Source organism: Salmo trutta, chromosome 18 (genome assembly GCF_901001165.1).
Source record: "Salmo trutta chromosome 18, fSalTru1.1, whole genome shotgun sequence".
Taxonomy (NCBI): Eukaryota; Metazoa; Chordata; class Actinopteri; order Salmoniformes; family Salmonidae; genus Salmo; species Salmo trutta.
In genome coordinates, this window is record NC_042974.1 from 1334058 (window position 1) to 1349410 (window position 15353).

A 15353-nucleotide genomic window follows, 5' to 3' on the forward strand; every position below is an offset into this window, starting at 1 on the left:
TTCCCAGGACATTATCAGGACTATTTCATGTCATTTCACTGAGATGTATTTGTGATCTTGTTGAATGTGATCCTAGACTGTTGTTGCTGCCAGGCAACACAGGTGTGATCAGTAAAATGAACGAAGCATTGATTACAGGAAAGAAACAGTAGATCTGTGGGGGATCTGATTGTGTTTGTAATGTTTAGTAGCTACAGGATGCACCAAGGAAGCTCCTGGTCTCTGATTGGCCAATCAAACAGGGCAGGGCTTGTGGCTGGTCTTGCCAACCTTTTTTCATAATGAACAGAACAGTAGCCTACTGTATGTGTGCATGATGTGGCTCTCTGTGTGTGTGTGTGTGTGTGTGACTTTTTGTGTGTGATCATATGCATGCACACTCATGCTTGACTGAGCTCATCTGTTCTGTTCTCCACTGTTCTGTTCTCCTGTGTTCTGTTCTCCTGTGTTCTGTTCTACTCTCTTCTGTTCTCCTGTGTTCTGTTCCCCTCTGTTCTGTTCCCCTCTGTTCTGTTCTCCTCTGTTCTGTTCTCCTGTGTTCTGTTCTCCTCTGTTCTGTTCTCCTGTGTTCTGTTCTCCTGTGTTCTGTTCTCCTCTGTTCTGTTCTCCTCTGTTCTGTTCTCCTGTGTTATGTTCTACTCTGTTCTGTTCTCCTCTGTTCTCCTCTGTTCTGTTCTCCTGTGTTCTGTTCTATTCTCCTCTGTTCTCCTGTGTTCTGATCTCCTCTGTTCTGTTCTCCTCTGTTCTTCTCTGTTCTGTTCTCCTCTGTTCTGTTCTCCTCTGTTCTGTTCTCCTCTGTTCTCCTCTGCTCTGTTCTCCTCTGTTCTGTTCTGTTCTCCTCTGTTCTCCTGTGTTCTGATCTCCTCTGTTCTGTTCTCCTCTGTTCTGTTCTCCTCTGTTCTGTTCTCCTCTGTTCTGTTCTCCTCTGTTCTACTCTGTTCTGTTCTCCTCTGTTCTGTTCTCCTCTGTTCTGTTCTCCTCTGTTCTGTTCTCCTGTGTTCTGTTCTATTCTCCTCTGTTCTCCTGTGTTCTGATCTCCTCTGTTCTGTTCTCCTCTGTTCTGTTCTCCTCTGTTCTGTTCTCCTCTGTTCTCCTCTGTTCTGTTCTCCTCTGTTCTGTTCTCCTCTGTTCTCCTCTGCTCTGTTCTCCTCTGTTCTGTTCTGTTCTCCTCTGTTCTCCTGTGTTCTGATCTCCTCTGTTCTGTTCTCCTCTGTTCTGTTCTCCTCTGTTCTGTTCTCCTCTGTTCTACTCTGTTCTGTTCTCCTCTGTTCCGTTCTCCTCTGTTCTGTTCTCCTCTGTTCTGTTCTCCTGTGTTCTGTTCTATTCTCCTCTGTTCTCCTGTGTTCTGATCTCCTCTGTTCTGTTCTCCTCTGTTCTGTTCTCCTCTGTTCTGTTCTCCTCTGTTCTGTTCTCCTCTGTTCTCCTCTGTTCTGTTCTGTTCTCCTCTGTTCTCCTCTGCTCTGTTCTCCTATGTTCTGTTCTCCTGTGTTCTGTTCTGTTCTACTCTGTTCTGTTCTCCTCTCTTCTCCTCTGTTCTGTTCTCCTCTGTTCTGTTCTCCTGTGTTCTGTTCTATTCTCCTCTGTTCTGTTCTCCTCTGTTCTCCTCTGTTCTCCTCTGTTCTGTTCTCCTCTGTTCTGTTCTGTTCTCCTCTGTTCTGCTGTCCTCTGTTCTGTTCTCCTCTGTTCTGTTCTCCTCTGTTCTGTTCTCCTCTGTTCTGTTCTGTTCTACTCTGTTCTGTTCTCCTCTGTTCTCCTCTGTTCTGTTCTCCTCTGTTCTGTTCTCCTCTGTTCTGTTCTCCTCTCCTCTGTTCTACTCTGTTCTGTTCTACTCTGTCTGTTCTGTTCTCCTCTGTTCTCCTCTGTTCTGTTCTCCTCTGTTCTGTTCTCCTCTGTTCTGTTCTCTTCTGTTCTCTTCTCCTCTCCTCTGTTCTGTTCTCCTCTCCTCTGTTCTATTCTATTCTATTCTACTCTCCTCTGTTCTGTTCTCCTCTGTTCTGTTCTGGTCTCCTCTCCTCTCCTCTGCTCTGTTCTGTTCTGTTCTGTTCTGTTCTCCTGTGTTCTGTTCTACTCTGTTCTGTTCTACTCTGTTCTGTTCTGTTCTCCTCTGTTCTCCTCTGTTCTTCTCTGTTCTCCTCTGTTCTCCTCTGTTCTTCTCTCCTCTTTTCTGCTCTGTTCTCCTTTGCTCTGCTCTCCTCTGTTCCCCCTTCCTTTGATCTCTTCTGTTCTCTTCTCCTCTGTTGTGTTCTACTTTCCTCTCCTCTGTTCTGTTCTCCTCTGTTCTGTTCTCCTTTCCTCTCCTCTGTTCTGTTCTGTTCTCCTCTGTTCTGTTCTCCGCTCCTCTGTTCTCCGCTCCTGTGTTCTCCTGTATTCTCCTGTGTTCTCCTGTGTTCTCATCTGGTCTCCTATGCTCTGTTATCCTCTGTTCTGTTCTCCTTTGCTCTGGTCTCCTCTGTTCTCATTTGTTCTCCTCTCCTCTGTTCTCTCCTCCTCTGTTCTCCTCTCCTCTGTTCTCCTCTCCTCTGTTCTCCTCTCCTCTGTTCTCCTCTCCACTGTTCTCCTCTGTTATCTGTTCTCTCCTCCTCTGTTCTCCCCTCCTCTGTTCTCCTCTCCTCTGTTCTCCTCTCCACTGTTCTGCTCTCCTCTGTTCTCATCTGTTCTCCTCTGTTCTCCTCTGTTCTCCTCTGTTCTCCTCTCCTCTGTTCTCCTCTGTTCTCCTCTCCACTGTTCTCCTCTGTTCTCCTCTGTTCTCCTCTGTTCTCCTCTCCTCTGTTCTGCTCTGCTCTGTAGATGGATGAGATTAAGGTAAAAGACAGAGCATGCTGTGTGCTGGGGAAGGAGCTGGGGGTTCAGGCTGGACACACTCAGAGGCTCCAGCTGCAGAAGGAGGCTGTGGATGAGCAGCTAGCCCAGATCAGAAGCAGGGAGGCTGGGGCAGGAGGACACCTCCACAGCCCCAAACCAGACGCTCCTTACCCCAGTGGTGCAGGAGACACCTCAGAGAGCCTCGTAAGCAATCTCTCTCCCTCCATCTCGCCTCTCACTAGTGCTTAATGCAGGCTGTCCCTCCATCTCGCCTCTCACTGCTGCTTAATGCAGGCTAGCAATAGCCTTACCTCCAAAAACGCAAGGCCTTTTGTTGCCTCTGCAACTTTTAGTTTAGCTAATGTGTTTATTTTGCTTTCTTTGTGCTTCACCTTCTTTATCTGTTTCTAGGTGCTTAAGTGGAGTCTAGAGATCTGCCCTGGCTGAGCCTAGATTTTCTCTATTACTGTACCCAGCACCAGTCCCTTTCTCCTTCCTTTACTGTCTATTCCTCCACCCAGCACCAGTCCTCTCACCTTCCTTTACTGTCTATTACTGCACCCAGCACCAGTCCCTCTAACCTTCCTTTACTGTCTATTACTACACCCAGCACCAGTCCCTCTCACCTTCCTTTACTGTCTATTCCTCCACCCAGCACCAGTCCTCTCTCCTTCCTTTACTGTCTATTCCTCCACCCAGCACCAGTCCCTCTCTCCTTCCTTTACTGTCTATTCCTCCACCCAGCACCAGTCCTCTAACCTTCCTTTACTGTCTATTCCTCCACCCAGCACCAGTCCTCTCTCCTTCCTTTACTGTCTATTACTGCACCCAGCACCAGTCCTCTCACCTTCCTTTACTGTCTATTACTGCACCCAGCACCAGTCCCTTTCTCCTTCCTTTACTGTCTATTCCTCCACCCAGCACCAGTCCCTTTCTCCTTCCTTTACTGTCTATTCCTCCACCCAGCACCAGTCCTCTCTCCTTCCTTTACTGTCTATTCCTCCACCCAGCACCAGTCCTCTAACCTTCCTTTACTGTCTATTCCTCCACCCAGCACCAGTCCTCTCTCCTTCCTTTACTGTCTATTCCTCCACCCAGCACCAGTCCCTCTAACCTTCCTTTACTGTCTATTACTGTACCCAGCACCAGTCCCTCTAACCTTCCTTTACTGTCTATTCCTCCACCCAGCACCAGTCCTCTCTCCTTCCTTTACTGTCTATTACTACACCCAGCACCAGTCCCTCTAACCTTCCTTTACTGTCTATTACTCCACCCAGCACCAGTCCTCTCTCCTTCCTTTACTGTCTATTACTGCACCCAGCACCAGTCCTCTCTCCTTCCTTTACTGTCTATTCCTCCACCCAGCACCAGTCCTCTAACCTTCCTTTACTGTCTATTCCTCCACCCAGCACCAGTCCCTCTAACCTTCCTTTACTGTCTATTCCTCCACCCAGCACCAGTCCCTCTAACCTTCCTTTACTGTCTATTCCTCCACCCAGCACCAGTCCCTCTCTCCTTCCTTTACTGTCTATTCCTCCACCCAGCACCAGTCCCTCTAACCTTCCTTTACTGTCTATTCCTCCACCCAGCACCAGTCCCTCTAACCTTCCTTTACTGTCTATTCCTCCACCCAGCACCAGTCCCTCTAACCTTCCTTTACTGTCTATTACTGCACCCAGCACCAGTCCCTCTAACCTTCCTTTACTGTCTATTCCTCCACCCAGCACCAGTCCCTCTCTCCTTCCTTTACTGTCTATTCCTCCACCCAGCACCAGTCCTCTCTCCTTCCTTTACTGTCTATTCCTCCACCCAGCACCAGTCCCTCTAACCTTCCTTTACTGTCTATTCCTCCACCCAGCACCAGTCCTCTCTCCTTCCTTTACTGTCTATTCCTCCACCCAGCACCAGTCCTCTAACCTTCCTTTACTGTCTATTACTGCACCCAGCACCAGTCCATCTTAACTTCCTTTACTGTCTATTCCTCCACCCAGCACCAGTCCCTCTCTCCTTCCTTTACTGTCTATTCCTCCACCCAGCACCAGTCCTCTAACCTTCCTTTACTGTCTATTACTGCACCCAGCACCAGTCCCTCTAACCTTCCTTTACTGTCTATTCCTCCACCCAGCACCAGTCCTCTCTCCTTCCTTTACTGTCTATTACTGCACCCAGCACCAGTCCTCTCTCCTTCCTTTACTGTCTATTCCTCCACCCAGCACCAGTCCCTCTCTCCTTCCTTTACTGTCTATTCCTCCACCCAGCACCAGTCCTCTCTCCTTCCTTTACTGTCTATTCCTCCACCCAGCACCAGTCCTCTCTCCTTCCTTTACTGTCTATTCCTCCACCCAGCACCAGTCCCTCTCACCTTCCTTTACTGTCTATTCCTCCACCCAGCACCAGTCCTCTCTCCTTCCTTTACTGTCTATTACTGCACCCAGCACCAGTCCTCTAACCTTCCTTTACTGTCTATTCCTCCACCCAGCACCAGTCCCTCTAACCTTCCTTTACTGTCTATTACTGCACCCAGCACCAGTCCCTCTCTCCTTCCTTTACTGTCTATTCCTCCACCCAGCACCAGTCCTCTAACCTTCCTTTACTGTCTATTCCTCCACCCAGCACCAGTCCTCTAACCTTCCTTTACTGTCTATTCCTCCACCCAGCACCAGTCCCTCTCTCCTTCCTTTACTGTCTATTCCTCCACCCAGCACCAGTCCTCTAACCTTCCTTTACTGTCTATTACTGCACCCAGCACCAGTCCCTCTAACCTTCCTTTACTGTCTATTCCTCCACCCAGCACCAGTCCTCTCTCCTTCCTTTACTGTCTATTCCTCCACCCAGCACCAGTCCCTCTCTCCTTCCTTTACTGTCTATTCCTCCACCCAGCACCAGTCCCTCTAACCTTCCTTTACTGTCTATTCCTCCACCCAGCACCAGTCCCTCTAACCTTCCTTTACTGTCTATTACTGCACCCAGCACCAGTCCCTCTAACCTTCCTTTACTGTCTATTACTGTACCCAGCACCAGTCCCTCTCTCCTTCCTTTACTGTCTATTACTGCACCCAGCACCAGTCCCTCTCACCTTCCTTTACTGTCTATTACTGCACCCAGCACCAGTCCCTCTAACCTTCCTTTACTGTCTATTACTGCACCCAGCACCAGTCCTCTAACCTTCCTTTACTGTCTATTACTGCACCCAGCACCAGCCCTCTAACCTTCCTTTACTGTCTATTACTGCACCCAGCACCAGTCCCTCTAACCTTCCTTTACTGTCTATTCCTCCACCCAGCACCAGTCCCTCTCACCTTCCTTTACTGTCTATTACTGCACCCAGCACCAGCCCTCTAACCTTCCTTTACTGTCTATTACTCCACCCAGCACCAGTCCCTCTAACCTTCCTTTACTGTCTATTCCTCCACCCAGCACCAGTCCTCTCACCTTCCTTTACTGTCTATTACTGCACCCAGCACCAGTCCTCTCTCCTTCCTTTACTGTCTATTACTCCACCCAGCACCAGTCCCTCTAACCTTCCTTTACTGTCTATTACTGCACCCAGCACCAGTCCTCTAACCTTCCTTTACTGTCTATTCCTCCACCCAGCACCAGTCCCTTTCTCCTTCCTTTACTGTCTATTCCTCCACCCAGCACCAGTCCTCTCACCTTCCTTTACTGTCTATTACTGCACCCAGCACCAGTCCCTCTAACCTTCCTTTACTGTCTATTACTGCACCCAGCACCAGTCCTCTCTCCTTCCTTTACTGTCTATTCCTCCACCCAGCACCAGTCCTCTCACCTTCCTTTACTGTCTATTCCTCCACCCAGCACCAGTCCCTCTCTCCTTCCTTTACTGTCTATTACTGCACCCAGCACCAGTCCCTCTAACCTTCCTTTACTGTCTATTCCTCCACCCAGCACCAGTCCTCTCTCCTTCCTTTACTGTCTATTCCTCCACCCAGCACCAGTCCCTCTAACCTTCCTTTACTGTCTATTCCTCCACCCAGCACCAGTCCCTCTCACCTTCCTTTACTGTCTATTCCTCCACCCAGCACCAGTCCCTCTAACCTTCCTTTACTGTCTATTACTGCACCCAGCACCAGTCCCTCTCTCCTTCCTTTACTGTCTATTACTGCACCCAGCACCAGTCCCTCTCTCCTTCCTTTACTGTCTATTCCTCCACCCAGCACCAGTCCTCTCTCCTTCCTTTACTGTCTATTACTCCACCCAGCACCAGTCCTCTAACCTTCCTTTACTGTCTATTCCTCCACCCAGCACCAGTCCCTCTAACCTTCCTTTACTGTCTATTACTGCACCCAGCACCAGTCCTCTCACCTTCCTTTACTGTCTATTCCTCCACCCAGCACCAGTCCTCTCACCTTCCTTTACTGTCTATTCCTCCACCCAGCACCAGTCCTCTCACCTTCCTTTACTGTCTATTCCTCCACCCAGCACCAGTCCCTCTAACCTTCCTTTACTGTCTATTCCTCCACCCAGCACCAGTCCCTCTAACCTTCCTTTACTGTCTATTCCTCCACCCAGCACCAGTCCCTCTAACCTTCCTTTACTGTCTATTCCTCCACCCAGCACCAGTCCCTCTAACCTTCCTTTACTGTCTATTCCTCCACCCAGCACCAGTCCCTCTCTCCTTCCTTTACTGTCTATTACTGCACCCAGCACCAGTCCCTCTCTCCTTCCTTTACTGTCTATTCCTCCACCCAGCACCAGTCCTCTCTCCTTCCTTTACTGTCTATTCCTCCACCCAGCACCAGTCCCTCTCTCCTTCCTTTACTATCTATCTGCAGATACGATGTTCTCTATTGTTGAAAGATGTCTTCTGCACCACTGAATAAGGAATTCTTGAGATGTTTATAGATGGTTTTGTTACGATCTCGTTCTTTCGTCTTCAGCTCTTTTTAAAATATTTTCACATGTTCAGCTCATAAATATATATATATATGAATCTCTGATTGTTCAACACAGTGGATACAAAAGACTGCACATTTCAATTGTAATAAATTTCAATTTTATTAATATATTACATCAAATTCTTTGTAATCAAATTTACACTAGTCACCATTCCCTGTTGAAGAACTAAATGTTTTATGTCCTAGCTGTTCTTTCAGCACCAATCCAAGCCTGCCTGCTGTGCACCAGTCCGTGGCCTGTGACTTCCTCAATCTATAAGCACATCACCTGAACGCCTTCACACTGTCACCGATATTCACACTCCCTCACACTCACCTACTCATGCTTACAGAGCAGACACCTGTTATTTCAACAGGCTACTGACTTATTATTATTATTATCAGCATACCTCTCAATGTAGGTAGTCTCTTCTCACAGCTGCTGAGTCTGGGGGTCATGAGTCGGGAGTAGCAGGGACCAGCTTTGGGGTCAATTCCAATTCAAGTCAGTCAATTCAGGAAGTAAATTGATGTTCCAATTCAATAATTGAATAAAAAAATGCATCTATTTTCAATGACTTCTCAATAAACTGAAAAGGAGAAGATATTTATTTTAAATGTTAAATTCAAATCATTTCCTGAATTGACTGCCTTCAATTCAAAAGGACCCCAACCATGATGAGTAGCAAGCAAGGCTGCGCTGTAATAAACACTAGAGGAAGTGACCGTAGCCTATTGAGTAGTGCTTTTATTTTCACTGCAGAAAATGGATGGGTGTTTTTATTTTTCTGTTTATTATTTGTTCTGTGTAAGAATGAATGTACCCACTGCACACTTCATTACACTGTTATTTAGAAAAATCCATGTCAACAGGAACCCAGAAGTGTCCAGGTGTATTTTAACACATTAACTGACGTTTCCACATGGAGTGTTTACAGTGAAGGTCCATAGGGCTTTAGATAAGTGGGGGTCAGTGGATGAGGCCTAATATACTGTAATAATACAGCCTATAGGGGTCTGGGGATGAGGCCTAATATACTGTAATAATATACTGTAATAATATACTGTAATAATACAGCCTATAGGGGTCAGGGGATGAGGCCTAATATACTGTAATAATATAGTGTAATAATATACTGTAATATTATACTGTAATAATACACTGTAATAATACACTGTAATAATACAGCCTATAGGGGTCAGGGGATGAGGCCTAATATACTGTAATAATATAGTGTAATAATATACTGTAATATTATACTGTAATAATACACTGTAATAATACACTGTAATAATACAGCCTATAGAGGTCTGGGGATGAGGCCTAATATACTGTAATAATATACTGTAATAATATACTGTAATAATACAGCCTATAGGGGTCAGGGGATGAGGCCTAATATACTGTAATAATATAGTGTAATAATATACTGTAATATTATACTGTAATAATACACTGTAATAATACAGCCTATAGGGGTCTGGGGATGAGGCATAATATACTGTAATAATATACTGTAATAATATACTGTAATAATACAGCCTATAGGGGTCAGGGGATGAGGCCTAATATACTGTAATAATATACTGTAATAATATACTGTAATAATACAGCCTATAGGGGTCAGTGGATGAGGCCTAATATACTGTAATAATATACTGTAATAATACAGCCTATAGGGGTCTGGGGATGAGGCCTAATATACTGTAATAATATAGTGTAATAATATACTGTAATAATACAGCCTATAGGGGTCTGGGGATGAGGCCTAATATACTGTAATAATATACTGTAATAATATACTGTAATAATACAGCCTATAGGGGTCAGGGGATGAGGCCTAATATACTGTAATAATATACTGTAATAATATACTGTAATAATATGGCCTATAGGGGTCTGGGGATGAGGCCTAATATACTGTAATAATATACTGTAATAATACACTGTAATAATATAGCCTATAGGGGTCTAGGGATGAGGCATAATATACTGTAATAATATACTGTAATAATATACTATAATAATATACTGTAATAATATACTATAATAATATACTGTAATAATATACTGTAATAATACAGCCTATAGGGGTCAGGGGATGAGGCCTAATATACTGTAATAATATACTATAATAATATACTGTAATAATATACTGTAATAATATACTGTAATAATACAGCCTATAGGGGTCTGGGGATGAGGCCTAATATACTGTAATAATATGGCCTATAAGGGTCAGGGGATGAGGCCTAATATACTGTAATAGTATACTGTAATAATATACTGTAATAATACAGCCTATAGGGGTCTGGGGATGAGGCCTAATATACTGTAATAATATACTGTAATAATATACTGTAATAATATGGCCTATAGGGGTCAGGGGATGAGGCCTAATATACTGTAATAATATACTGTAATAATACAGCCTATAGGGGTCAGTGGATGAGGCCTAATATACTGTAATAATATACTGTAATAATATGGCCTATAGGGGTCTGGGGATGAGGCATAATATACTGTAATAATATACTGTAATAATATACTCTAATAATATACTGTAATAATATGGCCTATAGGGGTCAGGGGATGAGGCCTAATATACTGTAATAATATACTGTAGTAATATACTGTAATAATATAGTGTAATAATATACTGTAATAATATACTGTAATAATTTACTGTAATAATATACTGTAATAATACAGCCTATAGGGGTCAGGGGATGAGGCCTAATATACTGTAATAATATACTGTAGTAATATACTGTAATAATATACTGTAATAATATACTGTAATAATTTACTGTAATAATATACTGTAATAATACAGCCTATAGGGGTCAGGGGATGAGGCCTAATATAGTGTAATAATATACTGTAATAATACAGCCTATAGGGGTCTGGGGATGAGGCCTAATATAGTGTAATAATATACTGTAATAATACAGCCTATAGGGGTCTGGGGACGGTGTTTGAGGTTATTCCCAGTAATCTGCAGCTGGTTTGTGTTTCAGGAACAGCAGTTGGATGAGAAGGACGCTCGACGCTTCCAGCTGAAGATCGCTGAGCTGAGTGCCGTCATCCGCAAACTGGAGGACCGTAACGCCCTCCTGTCAGAGGAAAGAAATGAACTGGTGAGCCGTTCTGACGTCTTCTAATCACAAGTATCCTGCTGCTACAACTGAGGGTATTGGAGTGTCACCCATTGATAGAAATGGCTGAGGATATGATCATGGTATTGTTGTAAGGTATTCCTGACTGAAAAGGATTTTAAGCCTGATCTTTTGCAGAAGAAATAGTCCTAAAAAATGACCAAATGGAATACTGCACACAACACATACACAGACAGCTTCCTGGAAATAAATAGCAATATTAACTTTCTATCACGATCCTCAATTTGCTGTAGCCAGGATTCAAGTCATAGCTAAATGTTGTCAAGACAGTGAAGACATTTCAGTCATCCTAGGAGTTATGTGATAGCGATCTGATATTCTCCACTAGCCTGCTACACTGTTAACACGTAAGTCCGAGGTATTGCCAGAATTAAATACTGACTCTCCTATGTGATTTAAACTACTGTTTCTGCTTCTGGCACAACAGCCGGCTTTGGTATTGGATCAGTTTGGTTCTGGAACAACAGCCAGCTTTGGTATTGGATCAGTTTGGTTCTGGAACAACAGCCAGCTTTGGTATTGGATCAGTTTGGTTCTGGAACAACAACAGGCTTTGGTATTGGATCAGTTTGGTTCTGGAACAACAAAAGGCTTTGGTATTGGATCAGTTTGGTTCTGGAACAACAACATGCTTTGGTATTGGATCAGTTTGGTTCTGGAACAACAGCCGTCTTTGGTATTGGATCAGTTTGGTTCTGGAACAACAACAGGCTTTGTGGTGGATCATTGATATTATGGTAAAATATGGTGGTGGATCATTGATGTTATGGTAAAATATGGTGGTGGATCATTGATGTTATGGTAAAATATGGTGGTGGATCATTGATGTTATGGTAAAATATGGTGGTGGATCATTGATGTTATGGTAAAATATGGTAGTGGATCATTGATGTTATGCGGCTATTTTGCTTCCACTGGTCCTGGGGGCCTTGTTAAGGTCAACAGCATCATGAACTTTACCAAGTACCAGGACATTTGACCAAATACCAGGTTGTGTGTCTCAAGAGGCTGACACTTTGCCTCAAGTGGATCTTCCAGCAAGACAATAACCCCATCAACACATCAAAATCCACAAAGAAATTGTTAATAGACCACAAAAATCAACATTTTGCAATGGCCACTTCAGTCTCTGGACTTGAACCCCATTGAAAACCTGTGGTTTGAATTGGAAAAGGGCAGTTCATAAGAGCAGATGAAGGATATCCAGGATCTGGAAAGATTCTGTATGGAGGACTGGTCTAAGACCCCCCCCCCCCCCCCCCAATGTACTGCTCATCTTTATCAAGTGTGCCAATAGTTGTGGACCTGACTGTGCGTGTGTCTGTGTCTAGCAGCAGCGCCCGCGAGAGGCAGAGGGCCCCTGCTGGACAAGAACGATACTGATGACGTGTGTGTGTGTGTGTGTGTGTGTGTGTGTGTGTGTGTGTGTGTGTGTGTGTGTGTGTGTGTGTGTGTGTGTGTGTGTGTGTGTGTGTGTGTGCGTGCGTGCGTGCGTGCGTGCGTGCGTGCGTGCCCGTCTAGCTGAAGCGCCTAAGAGAGGCAGAGAGCCAGTTTATGCCCCTGCTGGACAAGAACAAGAGGCTGAGCAGGAAGAATGAGGAGCTGGCCCACGCATTCAGACGCATGGAGAACAAACTACGCTTCATTACAGAGGAGAACATGGAAATGGTACAGTACACACGCACACACACACAACATCTTCATAAGACAAATGTCCTCATAATGCAGTAGTTATTCTGGTATTTTTTCCCTGTAAACCATGATTACAAAACACAGAAAGATGCACCCTACTCATAGATAACACTGTCTACTACCTGCCTGTCAAAGAGTTTATTGACGTTGGCACATCCAATGATTTTTCTCTTGTTTGGAATTTCATTTGTGGCAACTGACATCTTCAATTCCATTCACTCACAGCAGTTTGTTCTCCAAGTCAATGTTCCTGAACAGCTGCTCAAAACATCTTCTGATATTCATTCTGAGAAATCTCCGTAAGGATCTGCCTGCAGAGCCTGGTGTGTTTAAGTCTACTATTGCGAAAAATGTCTTGCTATGAGAAGACACTGTTCATACCATAGTGGAATATGAGAAGACACTGTTCATACCATAGTGGAACATGAGAAGACACTGTTCATACCATAGTGGAACATGAGAAGACACTGTTCATACCATAGTGGAACATGAGAAGACACTGTTCATACCATAGTGGAACATGAGAAGACTGTTTATATCATAGTGGAACATGAGAAGACACTGTTCATACCATAGTGGAACATGAGAAGACACTGTTCATACCATAGTGGAACATGAGAAGACACTGTTCATACCATAGTGGAACATGAGAAGACTGTTTATATCATAGTGGAACATGAGAAGACACTGTTCATACCATAGTGGAACATGAATGCTTCAGTCTTGCACTCAGAGCCTTGAATGTGATTGACTTTGTATTTGTTTAATGATGACCGGTCTCTCCTTCACAGATGAGATAACTTACACAGTAAATGAGAATCATTGCCTCCAATTAAATTAATTAGACTTTTGAATATTTTTTAAGTAAAAAAAAAAATCTAAATTTCAGTTGTCAATGTTTTTTCTTGGTCCTGTGCAGTTGTAAATCAAACAAATACATGTGTATACACCAAATGTGTTTTCAATTTCAGCATATTTTAGAAGAAATAGTGAATCATGCAAGGGTGCCAATATATTTCACTGCATCTGTGAACACTGGTTACCTTTAACACAGTAATCTCTTGTGACAGAGAGATAACAGAACACTGACTTCCTTTATACAACGGGTGGGTATAATCCTGAATGCTGATTGGTTAAAACCGCATTCCAACTGGTGTCTATTCCACAAATTACCACCGGCTATATCGATGATGTTAAAATATCTATTTACTATGTTCCATCTGACTGCGCAATCCACTGTCTCATCAGCCCAGCCAGGCAATTTATAACCTTTATCTCCACTATAAAAAGCATCTAGACATTATCTCACATTTCTTTTAGACTAACATTTAACAGCGGAGGTTTATATAAACCTTGCTGTCTGGCTCTCCGACATTTGCAACATTGTTTCAATATATAAATTCAATCTCCAGCTGTCCCATAGTAATGAACGAGTCGGGAGTCGGGACGAGACAGACAGGCAGGCAGCGATTCTCAGCCAGTCGAAATCATGAACCAGCTGGCATAATTTTTATGGATTTATACAAAGAAATGTCAATTGAAAAAAGATAAAACGAAACGAAGTGCAGCTAGTTTGCAGTCTTTCCAGCTTCAGTTTGAAGTGATTGTGTTAGCTGTGTTGTTGGCTAGCTCCTCTGAACAACAGTGTCCTGACGAGAGAGCACATTTTCTATGCAAGGCGAAATCGCGCCTCATTAGCTCATTGTTATGGATGTATCCAAATATACATCACTAGAAAACAGCTGAAACAAATGCAAATGCAGCTACTTTGCTGTTATTCTGGCTGCACTTTTTGACGTGACTGTAAATTAGCCGTAGTTGGCTAGCTAGCAAGCAAGGGATAAGAACGTTGCCAGCCATTATGGCAATGGACCATTTAGAACGAACGACTGGGTCGTGTCCATAGATACAGAACAAAAAGAGTGAACGACTGGGTCGCGTCCATAGATACAGAACAAAAAGACTGAACCACTGGGTCGTGTCCATAGATACAGAACAAAAAGACTGAAAGACTGGGTCGCATCTCTGGCAACCGAACCAATAGAACGAACGACCAGCCGGCTTGGGTAGCAACCCTAGATTTGTGTCGGGACTATATCTTGTGGAATGATGAAATAGTATGAATAAATTAATCAAAAGAACGTTTTTTAAATAAAAATGTGTCAATTATTATTTGAAAATTTGGTAACCTGTTGTATAAAAGTGATAATGCCCTTGAAGCCGGTGTTTGGGCCTAACAACACCCGTGCCAATATATCCTCCAAACACCAGCTTCTCGGGCATTATCAGTTAATTAGCATAGAGTACAGTAATCTCTAGTTACAGAGAGTTAACAGAACACTGGCTACCCTTAACACAGTACAGTAATCCCTTGTGACAAGAGAGATAACATGAATCAAGTGGAGTAGCTGACTAGTGCATAGAGATTTGGTTCTTCAGATTTCAGAAAATGCCTCAAATTGAATACCTTTATTGTTTTTAAAGCTGCAATATGTTACTTTTTGGGCGACCTGACCAAAATCACATAGAAATACGAGTTATAGATCTGTCATTCTCATTGAAAGCAAGTCTAAGACGCGGTAGATCTGTTCTATGTGCGTTTCTTCTATGCTTACTGTTCATAAGATTATTTTTTGCGTCTTTTACTTTCGGTTTTGTACATCAGCATCAAACAGCTGAATATACAATATTTTTGATTGTTGAAAATATATTTTTACAGTGGTTTAGATGGTACAATGGATTCTTCAGACTATACATTGCTTGTTTTTTCACATAAACTGACAA

At 43.6% G+C, this 15353-nt stretch overlaps 1 protein-coding gene across 8 annotated transcripts in view; it reads left to right on the forward strand.

Annotated features, from left to right (window-relative positions):
* Positions 1 to 15353, forward strand: part of jakmip3 (Janus kinase and microtubule interacting protein 3) — a 69888-nt gene that overhangs the window by 41335 nt on the left and 13200 nt on the right. For 4 of the 8 annotated variants that reach the window (XM_029697451.1, XM_029697452.1, XM_029697454.1 and 1 more), the window contains exons 4-6: positions 2788 to 3006; positions 10719 to 10838; positions 12399 to 12545. In XM_029697451.1, the coding sequence (XP_029553311.1) occupies positions 2788 to 3006; positions 10719 to 10838; positions 12399 to 12545 (486 nt within the window). The remainder of the gene's footprint in view (positions 1 to 2787; positions 3007 to 10718; positions 10839 to 12398; positions 12546 to 15353) is intronic. The other 4 variants (XM_029697456.1, XM_029697458.1, XM_029697453.1 and 1 more) reach the window with 3 other exon arrangements.